This window comes from Hyla sarda, chromosome 8 (assembly GCF_029499605.1).
Source record: "Hyla sarda isolate aHylSar1 chromosome 8, aHylSar1.hap1, whole genome shotgun sequence".
Taxonomy (NCBI): Eukaryota; Metazoa; Chordata; class Amphibia; order Anura; family Hylidae; genus Hyla; species Hyla sarda.
The window spans coordinates 81,780,446-81,794,482 of NC_079196.1; the positions used below are offsets into that span (position 1 = coordinate 81,780,446).

At 42.6% G+C, this 14,037-nt stretch overlaps 1 protein-coding gene across 16 annotated transcripts in view; it reads left to right on the forward strand.

The window, feature by feature from the left end:
* LRRFIP1 (LRR binding FLII interacting protein 1) overlaps positions 1-14,037 on the forward strand; it is a 146,369-nt gene that overhangs the window by 63,520 nt on the left and 68,812 nt on the right. For all 16 annotated transcript variants that reach the window (XM_056534853.1, XM_056534854.1, XM_056534855.1 and 13 more), the window contains exon 2: positions 11,187-11,273. In XM_056534853.1, coding sequence (XP_056390828.1) covers positions 11,187-11,273 — 87 coding nt within the window. The remainder of the gene's footprint in view (positions 1-11,186; positions 11,274-14,037) is intronic.

The following is a 14,037-nucleotide window of genomic DNA, read 5'->3' on the forward strand; positions in this document are numbered from 1 at the left end:
ACGTCCTCTTCGGGATCCTCTGCATCGTCGGCGCTCTCCATCGACGTCATCACGTCGCTGCGCACGCCGTCCCGTCATCCAATAGGAGCGGCGTGCATAGCGACGTGATGGCGGCGACGGAGAGCGCGGTTGCCGGGGAAGCAGAGGCCCTACCGGAGCGTCGGGGACACCCAGGGGACGCGGCGACAGCGATGGACGGCAACATCCCGGGTAGCGGTGACGGTCCAGAGCGGCGGGGACAGGTGAGTACAACTTTCTCTAACAGTGGTCTACAACCTGCAGACCTCCAGATGTTGCAAAACTACAACACCCAGCATGCCCGGACAGCCAACGGCTGTCCGGGCATGCTGGGTGTTGTAGTTTTCAGACATCTGGAGGTCCGCAGGTTGTAGACCACTGTCCTATACTTTACATTGCACGGATCCCTCAACATACGATGGTTTCAACAAACGATGGTCCGTTTGGAACGGATTACCACCGTATGTTGAGGGACCACTGTATAACAAACCTAGAGAAGTAAGGAGCCTGCAGCAGATTTCAGCCTAGAATTTGTTCTGCACTATTTTCTTTGCACTATTTGTTCTGCAGTGTTTTCTATGACTGGCACTCATGTTTGGTATGCCACTTGTGGAAACGTTCAGTACACATTGCCAGCTGTCCGGTTCTTTGTATATTTTGGGCGGAGGTGGAAATCATGTGGCCTAACTAGAGCATTTACAGTGAAACTCAGATCACATGGTTCAACTTTCTTATCTCTGGAGTTGTGACTTTTCTTTTTTTCCCCATATTAAAGGGGTACTCCTGCGCTAACATTTTATCCCCTATCAAAAGGATAGGGGATAAGATGTTAGATTGCAGGGATCCCGCCGCTGGGGACCCCCGCGATCTCTCCTGCAGCACCCCCATTTTTCAGCTTCACAGAGCGAGGATCGATCCTTGCTCTGTGAAGCTGAAAAACAGGGGGTGCTGCAGGAGAGATTGTAGGGGTCCCCAGCGGCAGGATCCCCGCGATCTAACATCTTATCCCCTAGGGAATAAGATGTTTAGCGCTGGGGTACTCCTTTTAAGATAAGTAATATGTCACACAGCAATAGATTTAATTAAAGATGAGCGAACTTACAGTAAATTTGATTCGGCACAAACTTCTCGGCTCGGCAGTTGATGACTTATCCTGCATAAATGAGTTCAGCTTTCAGGTGCTCCTGTGGGCTGGAAAAGGTGGATACAGTCCTAGGAAATGTATCCACCTTTTCCAGCCCACCGGAGCACCTGAAAGCTGAACTCATTTATGCAGGAAAAGTCATCAACTGCCGAGCCGAGAAGTTCGTGACGAATCGAATTTACTTTAAGTTCGCTCATCTCTAAAAACTACATTCAATGCTGTGTACAGCTAAAATAATGAAATCATTGCTTTTTGATATGTCTCCCATAGTGGATGATAAAGTCATGAGGAATTCAACCATTGCACAATGGTTACTGTCATGTACTGTATCCACATTGCAGATGCACTTTGGCCTAAAAAGTTCTCAATAAAACATCCAGAACCCAGACCCTAAGAATCTTCGGCTTTTAAATAGCAAGACGCCTACATTTTAGGAGGAAAGATGATTGAGACGTGGCCCTGCATGGTGGTGCAGCTTTGGTGGGCTGATGTAGAGGTGTCTGTAGGTGTATCTGTTCCCCATCAGGGCTGAGAGTACCAGTCTCCACACACTGGATTAATAGTGTTTGGATTATGTGGGAAGATAATCTCCAAGTGTTGTCAAACAAGACCTTGCTATGATTTAGGCCTCACCTTCCTCTGCTAGCATTTGTTATTGTTTCAGATGCAACATGTTGATGACTGCGCGTGGTACAGTGGTCCCTCAAGTTACAATATTAATTGGTTCCAGGACGACCATTGTATGTTGAAACCATTGTATGTTGAGACCAGAACTCTATGGAAACCTGGTAATTGATTCTAAAGGCACCAAAATGTCATCCAAAAATAGGAAAAAGTGAGGATTAAAGAAAAATAAGTAGATAACTAATAGAGATAAAGCAAATTCTTACATATAAAAGAAAGAAAGAGCTGCTGGGAGCTGTAAATCACTGTCTATGTCAGTGTTTCCCAAGCAGGGAGCCTCCAGCTGTTGCAAAACTACAACTCCCAGCATGCCCGGACAGCCAAAGGCTGGGAGTTGTAGTTTTGCAACAGCTGGGGGCACCCTGCTTGGGAAGCACTGGTCTATGTAGAGGACAGGAGCTTCTTCGGGGTCCTGTACAGTACGTGCAATGTCCTAAAAAAGTAACATGGAGCCGCCCTCACCTGGTGTCCAAAGGAGCAGCTAATCCTGGCCCTAAGAGTAGTACAGAACATGTAATACCTCCCTGTACTGTAGGGGGTGCTACCAGACCCCAGTCAGTGCATACGCTTTAGTAATACAGGAGTTTTATCGGGGAATACCCATTTTGATTGGTCAGTTCATTGACACATTTCACAGATCTGGACTGTCCGTAGCATTGGAGTCTGGTTTCAACTTACAATGGTCCAGAAAAGACCATTGTATGTTGAAACTATTGTAAGTTGAGGGATCACTGTACTAGCAAATCTATCCAGGCCATACAGACAATGTAATGACACTATCATTCCAATTTTTCACAATTTAGCTCCTAAAATATTCTAGCCATTTCTTAGTCACTTATTTTTCTGGGCAATTAAAATTTACAACCAATATGGCTGCCTTTACATCTTTAGTGGGGCTACCACTTAGGTTCTCTACAATACACAATGACACATCTGCCTTGTTAAAAGGTGGACTCCACTGGACAGCGTGGAATTAAATGTTCCGAACACTGTTTTCTTGCTGCAAGGGTCGACCATGGCCCCTTATGATGTCATGGCCACGCCCCCTCAACAAAGGTCTATAGGAGGGGTGTGACAGCCAGCCCCCGCAGAGCGAAAACAGCGTTCGGAACATTTAGTTCCACGATGGCCAGTGGAGTACCCCTTTAAGCATTCCTGCTCTGGTGGGTCTTCAGATGAGGTTACAGCTCCTGGTGGAGATGACCTGGTAGCTGTGCTTTACTGACTAGCTGAATAGAATTGAGATCACTGGAAAAAGGAGGATGGCTGAAGGTCTTGCTGGGTGTATATATATATATATATATATATATATATATATGTACTGTACTAGTCCTAACGAATAGTGTTACAGGCATACAGTGTGTGTGTTGTAGCAGTGTAGGGGATGACGTCCCATGTCACAGTGCTAACATTACTGCTGTGGGGCTTAAACAGTTATTCTGAGGTTTCCTGTGTTAGTAAAATGTGTACATTAAATTAGTTGTCTTCCTTCCTATGGGCGGCTGTGTGAGCTCTCAGGGGCGTCTCCCTGCACGCGTCTTCCTTCTCTGTTCTACCTTGTGAAAAGATCTATTCTTAACTCTATGGCCTATGAAAGGCTAAAGCTGTGAATGAATGTAAAAGGTGATGATCTAAACACACACATATTGGTCGACATTTATCATTGTCTTTAGACTGTGTTTTTGTGTTTACGAAAGGCGCAAAAAAGGTGCAAGCAGGGTTTATTTGCGCCTTTTGGTTTACACATTTCAGCTGATTTTGAGTTGCAATCTACTGATTTTGGCAATACACATGATATGGAAGGGTTTTATGTTTTTTATGTCTACAAAAGGCGCAAAAAAGGCACAAAGCCACTGAAAAGTATCTAAAACTACATCAGCCCAGACTGAGCTTAGCTTTTTGGTGTATGGGAAGAGAGAAATTTCAGAAAATATGATCTGCACAAAATGTATCAAATGCTCTGTGACCATTTAATAAATTTGGTGTCCCTACACATTACCAGCACACAAAAAGTGTAGAAAAATGCTTCACTTACACCTACAATGATAAATGCTTCACTTACACCTACAATGATAAATGCTTCACTTACACCTACAATGATAAATGCCGGCCATTGAGCGCATTGAATTCTTTTCTGCATTGTAATAACATGAGCACTATATTTATATGGTTGTTCTACATTACACACTAAAAACCCCCTACATTGTAAAAGAGGAAGCTGACAGACATTTACCTGCACTAAACCCAATACATGGGGTCATAGTGTGTGTGAACTGGCTAACAGCAAGATTTCTTAAAAGAAATGTGTCACTATTTTATTCTAATACAAATTACTACATTTTAATTAAAGGGGGTACGCTGTTGCTAGACATCTTATCCGCTATTTTATACCCTAGTCGTCACACCCCCTCATGACCACGGCCTCTCAAACCCAGCGTCTTGAACATAATGTTCAGAACGCCAGATGTCTGCATGGAGATTGCGGTGGTTCCCAGCGGCGGGACCCCTGCTATCAGACTTGTCGATAAGATGTCGAGCAACGGAGTGCCCCTTTTAATTTTATTTTTAAATCAACTAGTGCCAAAAAGTTAAACAGATTTGTAAATTACTTCTATTATAAAATCTTAATCCTTCCAGTACTTATCAGCTGCTATATACTACAGAGCAAGTTTAGTAGTTCTTTTCTGTCTGACCACAGTGCTCTCTGCTGACACCTGTATATGTCAGGAACTGTGCAGAGTAGGAGCAAATCCCCATAGAAAACCTCTACTGCTCTGGAGAGTTCCTGACATGGACAGAGGTGTCAGCAGAGAGCACTGTGGTCAGGCAGAAAAGAACTATACAACTTCCTCTGTAGTATTCAGCAGCTGATAAGTACTGGAAGGATTAACATTTTTAAATAGAAGTAATTTACAAATCTGTTTTAACTTTTTGGCACCAGTTGATTTTAAAACATTTGTTTTCCACAGAAGTACACTTTTTTTTTTTCAATTTTTTTTCATATTATTATTCGGAAACACATTTTGTGGAACTGATGTGATCACCTAGGAATGACGGCTCCAAAGACTGCCCAAGAGAAGGTTCTGTGCATAAGAGAACAGGGAGGGGAGCTGACCCTATTACCTAAGACAGCAGTGTGTATTGAGCACCCTCCGTTCATTACAGGATAGCAGAACAGAGGAAGGCATTGCTGTGTATTGCTGGTCCACAATGGTACAATCCCCATGTGCTGAGACATTAGAATGTGATACAACCTTGTATTAGTCTCAGTATGTGGGTCATACACACCTATGGCATGGCATTACATGTAACTGTTCACTCTCATCTGTGTTCACTTTTGAACACCGTTTTATTAATCTCATACAAACTTAATCTTTATAGAAGATGAAGCAGTTTTTATTGCTGTATTGTAGTCTTTTCATTTTACTTTTATAGGCATTGCAGGTGATAATATTAGGTTGGCAGGAAGAATAGCGCAGCATGCAGCACTACTCTTCCTATAAAAAGAGCAGGCCAATAAAAAAAATTGTTACAATTTCGTACTCTAAAACTGAGCTGTGACACCTGGGAAGTGTCTGGGAGGAGGTTTGCCCGTCTTCTTCCTGCTTGTTTGGTCCCTCCTTAAACTGTATTCTTAGGCCCCGTTTTAAAGATCCGTTCGAAGTTCTGTCTGAAAATCAGCTGTAAAACGGCAGTTACAAAATCCTATACGGCCGTTAGGATTATAATTAGAGATGAGCGAACTTACAGTAAATTCGATTTGTCACGAACTTCTCGGCTCGGCAGTTGATGACTTATCCTGCATAAATTAGTTCAGCTTTCAGGTGCTCCCGTGGGCTGGAAAATGTGGATACAGTCCTAGGAGAATCTTTCCTAGGACTGTATCCACCTTTTCCAGCCCACGGGAGCACCTGAAAGCTGAACTAATTTATGCAGGATAAGTCATCAACTGCCGAGCCGAGAAGTTCGTGACGAATCGAATTTACTATAAGTTCGCTCATCTCTAATTATAGTCTATGGGATTTTTCTAATAGCTGTTTTAACCCGTTATTAATAACGGCCTTTATTTTGTGATGGAAGATAGTAACGGGAGAAATAGTGCATGCACCCGTTTAGATGACCGCGTTTAAATGACCAACTTTTACATTGGTTTTAATAAAAAAATGTGCTTCCTTTTTATTTTTTTTTATGGTTTGAAAAAGTGACCACTAGGGGTCTCCCTAGCAGTCCCTGGCCGCAAGCCTTTGTATAGATTTCGGTCTCATGCCGGCCTGGCATGAGTCCAAAATTGCAGACTGCTGCCTGGACACGTTATGAGCCCAGCGCAACTCCCTGCCTGTCAATTAGACAGGCGTGAGCGGACGCTGTGCTCGAAGCACAGCAGGGCATGCTCCTGACTGGCCGGCCACTTCATCAGGCTCTGCCCCCTGAGCAGGAGAGCCGACGCGTGCTGGCCAAATGTCAGTGCAGCGCTGCTCTGCAAGACGAAAGGATCAGGTCTGCCTTCTCCCTCGTTTGATCGAGGTCTTCTATAGTTCTGCAATTAATTTACATTAGAAGGGCGGAAGTGAGCCCTGGCAGGTCTCAGATGACGTTGCGCCTGCCGGGCCACGCCCCCTTCTGCCCTAGCTCACGGCAGGAGCTATAGCAGCTCCACTGAATGGCAAAAAGGTATTTAAATACCGTTTTAAAATAAATAAAGGCAGGGATAGAGTCAGTCAGTGTCAGGACAGGGACAGATTGGGGGGTGGTGGGGGGAATTAGGGACAGTTTAGTTGATGGCAGGTACTTTTTAAGAATGCCTCTTTGACACTTGGCACCAGAGCATTAAACCTTTTTTTTTTCCCCATGTTATGGATACACAGAGATATACAGTGGGGCAAAAAAGTATTTAGTCAGCCACCAATTGTAAAAGTTCTCCCACTTAAAAAGATGAGAGGCCTGTAATTTTCATCATAGGCCTGTAATTTTCATCATATACCTCAACTATGAGAGACATAATGAGAAAAAAATCCATAAAATCACATCTGATTTTTAAAGAATTTATTTGCAAATTATGGTGGAAAATAAGTATTTGGTCAATAACAAAAGTTAATCTCAATACTTTGTTATATACCCTTTTGTAGGTAATGACAGAGTTCAAACGTTCTGTAAGTCTTCACAAGGTTTTGTGCCACAAAATAAATCCCCTAGGGGTTTCTGGGCCAATTTAAGTTCCACAAAACCTACTTGGGGAATAAATCCCCTCAGGATTAACCCTGACTAGAAATCCCCCATAAAAATTAACTTTTAATTGCGCTCATTAAAATAGTGTCCAAACTAGAAAGTTGCACATCTATTGCTTCTAATTAGCAGTGGTGTTTAAAATTATCAGTACTGTATCCAGTTAATTCCTATAATATCATACAAATGTCTGCCATGCAGACTATTGGTTTTTCGTTACTGTCTAGTGTACCACGGTGCCGTGCTGCAGCTTGGGCACTCGGTGTACTGACTAGAAAAGGTATCTGGTACAGTCTGTGATTAAAACATTAATCCTCTCTTCACAAGGTTTTCGCACACTGTTGCTGGTATTTTGGCCCATTCCTCCATGCAGATCTCCTCTAGAGCAGTGATGTTTTGGGGCTGTCGCTGGTCAACACGGACTTTCAACTCCCTCCAAAGGTTTTCTATGGGCTTGAGATCTGGAGACTGGCTAGGCCACTCCTGGACCTTGAAATGCTTCATACGAAGTCACTCCTTGGTTGCCCGGGGTGGTGTGTTTGGGACCATTGTCATGCTGAAAGACCCAGCCATGTTTTATCTTCAATGGTCTTTCTGATGGAAGGAGGTTTTCACACAAAATCTCATGATACATGGCCCCATTCATTCTTTTCCTTACACAGATCAGTCGTCCTGGTCTCTTAGCAGAAAAACAGCCCCAAAGCATGTTTCCACCCCCATGCTTCACAGTAGGTATGGTGTTATTTGGATGCAACTCAGCATTCTTTCTCCTCCAAACACAAGTAGTTGACTTTTTACCAAAAAGTTCTACTTTGGCTTCATCTGACCATATGACATTCTCCCAATCCTCTTATGGATCATCCAAATGCTCTCTAGCAAACTTTAGACGGGCCAGGACATGTACTGGCTTAAGCAGGGGAACGCGTCTGGCAATGCATGATTTGAGTCCCTGGCGGTGCAGTGTGTTACTGATGGTAGCCTTTGTTACTTTGGACCCAGCTCTCTGCAGGTCATTCACTAGGACCCCCGTGCGTTCTGGGATTTCTTCTCATTGTTCTTGTGATCATTTTGACACCACGGGGGTGAGATCTTGCGTGGAGCCCCAGATCGAGGGAGATTATCAGTGATCTTGTATGTCTTCCATTTTCTAATAATTGCTTCCACAGTTGATTTCTTCACACCAAGCTGCTTACGTGTTGCAGATTCAGTCTTCCCAGCCTGATGCAGGTCTACAATTTTGTTTCTGGTGTCCTTCGACAGCTCTTTGGTCTTGGCCATAGTGGAGTTTGGAGTGGGACTGTTTGAGGTTGTGGACAGGTGTCTTTTATACTGATAACAAGTTTAAACAGGTGCCATTAATACAGGTAATGAGTGAAGGACAGAGGAGACTCCTAAAGAAGTTGTTACAGGTCTGTGAGAGCCAGAAATCTTGCTTGTTTGTAGGTGACCAAATACTTATTTTCCACCATAATTTTCAAATTCTTTAAAAATGTTTTTTTCTCATGATGTCTCTCATAATTGAGGTATAGCTATGATGAAAATTACAGGCCTCTCTCATCTTTTTAAGTGGGAGAACTTACACAATTGGTGGCTGACTAAATACTCTGTTTATATGAAAGCCCCCTGTATCTCCTTGCCCTAACAACTATCTTTAATATACCAGCAGTTTGGAACAGAATTGCATCTTACAGATTCCCTTTAAGTTAGGAAAGTCATCAGTCGGGCATATGCCAGCTGTAGTCCAGTGTCTTCATAATAGACAGATGCTTGGAACACACAACTGTAATAATCCCCAAAAACATCCATGTGACAATGTGTTAATAGGTTGGCACCGCAAGTCTACAGATGTTAAGTTGTTGGTCAGATTTCTACCACAGTATTCCTGTATATACTTTTATATGCTTATGCAAGAACTGATTTATGAGGGAAATCCAGTTCTATGGATAATATTGTAAGCTCCTTAGAATGTATTTCTGTTAACAATTCACCGCAAACAGTGTCACATATTTATGTTGAGTAATAAAATTCCGTGTTTAATGAGATGTGAGGACGGGTGGGCTTCCTATACTACAATTGTGTTATGTTTCTGCTACTCTTTGCATGTGCACTGTAGGGGTCTTCTTTGTTATCTCACTATAAGGTGGGGGATATTATTAATGCATACACCACATGGATTTATAATGTGGAGCATCATGACTAAGCAGATACCTCAGAATGCACAAGGCTATTCATTTTATGTCTTAGAAATAAAATTAATGACTGAATTTGTATTTGTTCAATTTAAATCCCACAGAATTTACAGGTATAGTTATTTTTTATAAAAATAAATTTATACTGTATAGACTCGAGTATAAGCCGAGTTTTTTTAGCACGATTTTTCGTGCTGAAAACACCCCCCTCGGCTTATACTTGAGTGAACTCTCCGCCCTCAGTGGTCTTCAACCTGTGGACCTCCAGATGTTTCAAAACTACAACTCCCAGCATGCCCGGACAGCCGCCTGCTGTCCGGGCATGCTGGGAGTTGTATTTTTGAAACATCTGGAGGTCCGCAGGTTGAAGACCACTGTTAAATCAGACATTGACAAGCGGTGATGATGAAGGGGGTGGTCTGCTATGATGACAGGGTAATGATGAAGGGGGGGGATGATGATAGGGTAATGATGAAGGGGGGATGATGACAGGGTAATGATGAAGGGGGGGATGATGACAGGGTAATGATGAAGGGGGGGGATGATGACAGGGTAATGATGAAGGGGGGATGATGACAGGGTAATGATGAAGGGGGGGATGATGACAGGGTAATGATGATGACAGGTTGATGATGATGAGGGTGTTAATGACGGGGGTCTGGATGATGACAGGGGGATGATGTATTTCCCACCCTAGGCTTATAATCGAGTCAATAACTTTTCCTGGGTTTTTGGGGTGAAATTAGGGGCCTCGGCTTATATTCGGGTCGGCTTATACTCGAGTATATACGGTATATATTTTTTTAAACTTGTCTAATAGTAGAATTCTTGAAAGTGTTTCACCAACTAAGGCTGTATTCAGACGTGTTATCTTGTAGTTTTGCTCCTGTGTTTTGCTGTAATTTGTTAATCTGTAGTTTTTTGTTTTTTTTTACCAAAAAAAGTGCTCAAAAGCCACAGCAAAAAGTTATCCATAATTGTCATGTGGGAACAGAGATGACTACCTAATTCCTAACCACTTGCCCGTATATTTCTTACAGATTATACATTTATTTGTATATTGTCGATTGTCTCTCTTTTAATTGTATGTAGTTTGCTTTGTTTTACTGCTTGGTATTTGAACATTATAGTTATTTGTATGTGCTTGTTTAGGGTGCGTTCCCACAGGGCGTATAGGCAGCGTATTTGACGCTGCGCAAAATTTATGGCAGCAGCAGGAAATACGCTGCGTATCCCTCGCTCACTATACACACAGGGCTTTCCGGCGGCAGCCCTATGTGGGTATTGAGTTTTGGAGGCGGAGCTGCGCGTCACATTCACGCCGGCACACGGTCTCGCCTCTAAAATCACTACACACATAGGGCTGCTGCCGGAAAGCCCTGTGTGTATAGTGAGCAAGGAATACGCAGCGCATTTCCCGCTGCTGCCATAAATTTTCCGCAGCGTCAAATATGCTGCCTATACGCCGTGTGGGAACGCACCCTAAAGCTGTTTTTTTATGCATAAAAAAATAAAGTTTAAGGCTAGGTTCACACTACGGAATCTCTTGGCAGAATTTCTGTCAGAGATTTAGCTGGTGGCACTAAGACCGCACGGACTGCATTGCCATCCCCATAGACAGCAATGCATTTTTGGGTGGATCTTTTGGGAGATCTGCTCAGAAATGCATTGACATCTATGGGGACGGCAATGCAGTCTGCACAGTCCTAGTGCTGCCGGCTTAATCTTCAGCAGAAATTCTGCCCAGAAATTCCACAGTGTGAACCTAGCCTAATAGAACTGGTTCTAGTAGGAGATGAGGGAAGCAAAATGGACACTATTCAATATTTCTCTTGATACACACAAAGGGCTTTATAATGCTTCTAAATGAATTAAGTATATTGTCTAAAAAATGTTGTCTAAAAGTTTTATTTTGTTGGTTTCCACAGGCAGAGGCACGTTTGGCGGCCAAGAGGGCAGCACGAGCTGAAGCCCGAGAGATTCGTATGAAGGAACTGGAGAGACAGCAGAAAGAGGTGAAAATATAGAATAATCCTAAAATCATGGGCTGCAGGCTATTAGGTTTATGAAGACCTCTTCACACCAGAGGCCAAGCTTGCAGGGGGGCAGAGAACCCTCTTACTGGATGCAGTGGGGGTTATATGCTCTCTTTTCTACTATATCCATGGCCACAGGACACAGATGTTTTGTTAAATACTATGGTGGAACAAGGGCCCTAAGCTCCTGGCCCCACCATACACACTTGTAAGCCACAGAAGGCATTTTCTGTATGGAGAAACATCAACTGTGTGGAGTCACTGTCACTGTGAAGAGGCAGTATAACTGCACTGTCAATGTGTGGGGGCAATATTAATGTGCAGAAGACAAGTTTTCGGTGTGCAGTCCTAGGGGAGCACTATTACTTTGAGGCACTAAGGGGGCGCTACATCTGTGTGTTGGCAGCAAGGTGTCTCTTTTACCTTTTTACCTGCACTGTAAAAACTCATCCAGTCTGCTAAGCCACATGTGTAGACTTTTAGTATGTGTCTCTGTGGTTGTGAATGTAGATTACCTGAGTTGTGCCCCCTCGTGTGTCTGTTTTTTGCCCTCCGGTGAAGAACCCCTAGTTACCATGACGCCTATATGTCCAGAATGCTGCCATGTGTATAAAATTGTATGTGAATAGTGTACACTTCATGTCCATTGAAGGTACAGTAGTAAAGTAATAAAACACAATGCTATTCACCTAATGCCAAGTTCCATGTAAGTTGCTAACAATACTATTTTGTGGTGTATTGTTGGCAGTAGACCTGTGTCTGTGGAGGGGGCACATTCTCAGTTCTGAGTTTTATGAAATTTAGCCAAGTAAGTTGTTGTAGAAGCAGGAAGTTTGAACATCTCATATCTTACTGTATTTAGAAAGTATTCTTTTGTCCCAATTACATTCTTTTTAATGTTTCATTTGGTTGTTATTTTACTAACAATGCTATAGCTAGCCATTCACATTGACCATTCACAACTGAGCTTACATTTTACCAAAGCTCCTTAAGGGTGTGTTCACGTGCGTATTTTTGCTGCAGATCTTGCTGCTGCAGATTTTGCTGCCCATTGACTTTAATGGGCAGCAAAATTTGCAGAAACAAATCTGCAGCAGATCTGCAGCAAAAATACGCACATGTGAATGCACCCTAAAGGAGTAGTCCTGTTTAGAAATTTTTGTTGCCTTCATCCCTGGGCTCCCGGCATATAAAATAACAAACTGGATTCACCTGCGACCTCAGTGCCCAGTATCGCAGCTCCAGTCCTCTGGTGAGCCAGTGTTGGTGGTCAATGCATCACACTGCCGCTCAGCCTATGGCTGGCCATGGCGGGACACTGCTGGGGCCGGTGATTTGCTTATCAGTAGTTACCACTGGCATCTAGAAGACTGCACTAGAGGACTGGAGCAGATACCAGGGCACCAAGAGTGGCTGCAGGCGAGTCCAGTTTGTTGTTTTATATGCGGGGATTATGGCACCGAAATGTTCTAAACCGGATTACTCCTTTATGATATAAATGATAAGCTGTGATTGGTTGTTATGGGCCAAACCAGACAGTTTCAAGCAATTGATAAATCTGGGCCACTATATGAATGTTGGGTGAATTGTCCAATTTTGGTGGAATTGCTTACAATCTATGGGAAAGTTGCAGTGTTGAACTGGAACATAGACGTGTTCTTCACACAACAGAAATTCTTTGTAGAATTCTACATAAATTTTCTGTGCCGAATTTCGCCTTAATTTATTGCTCATTAACTTTAATGGGATTCCGCAATGTCATTCACAGAGCAGAATTTCTGGTCTTAGATTTTTCCGGACTTCACCTGCAGAATCCCATTGAAGTCAGTAAGGCTTAATTTCTGCCAAATTCATGCAGAATGCATTCAGATTCCATGTGGAAGCCGCTCAAACTTTGTAAAAGCTGCCTAGGCTATGTTCACATGCCAGAATTTCTGCATGGAATTCCGTGTGAAAATTCTGCATGAATTTATAACCATGACACTTCAATGGGATTCCACTGTCCCATGCACACAGCTGAATTTCTGCTGCAGGAATTCCTTGAAGTAAATGGGCAATTAATTTCTGCAGAATTAACTGCTGGATTTTCATACAGATTTCCGTGCAGAAATTCTGCCGTGTGAAAATAGCCTAAACATGACACATCAGGGTATGTTTCCACATGGCATTTTTCCATTGAAATTCATTGAAGATTAAACATCCACATCAAAATCTGCACCTGTTTTAAAAACCACTTAGAAAATAGCTTGTATTTCAGATGCAGATTCCACATGGATTCCGTATTAGTCATGTAATTGTGTCCTTAGGGACCAACTGTTTTTTTTCGTTTTTGCACTTTCGTCTTTTCCCCCTTACCTTTTAAAAATCATAACCCTTTCAATTTTGCACCTAAACATCCATATGATGGCTTATTTTTTGCGCCACCAATTCTACTTTGCAGTGACAGTATTAATTTTACCCAAAAATCTACATCGAAAACAAAAAAAAAAAACATTTTGCGACAAAATTGAAGAAAAAACGCCATTTTGTAAATTTGGGGGCTTCCGTTTCTACGCAGTACATTTTTTGGTAAAAATAACACCTTATCTTTATTCTGTAGGTCCATACGATTAAAATGATAGCCTACTTATATAGGTTTGATTTTGTCGTACTTCTGAAAAAAATCATAACTGCATGCATGAAAATTAATATGTTTAAAAATGTTTTCTTCTGACCTTTAACTTTTTTTTATTTTTCCACGTAC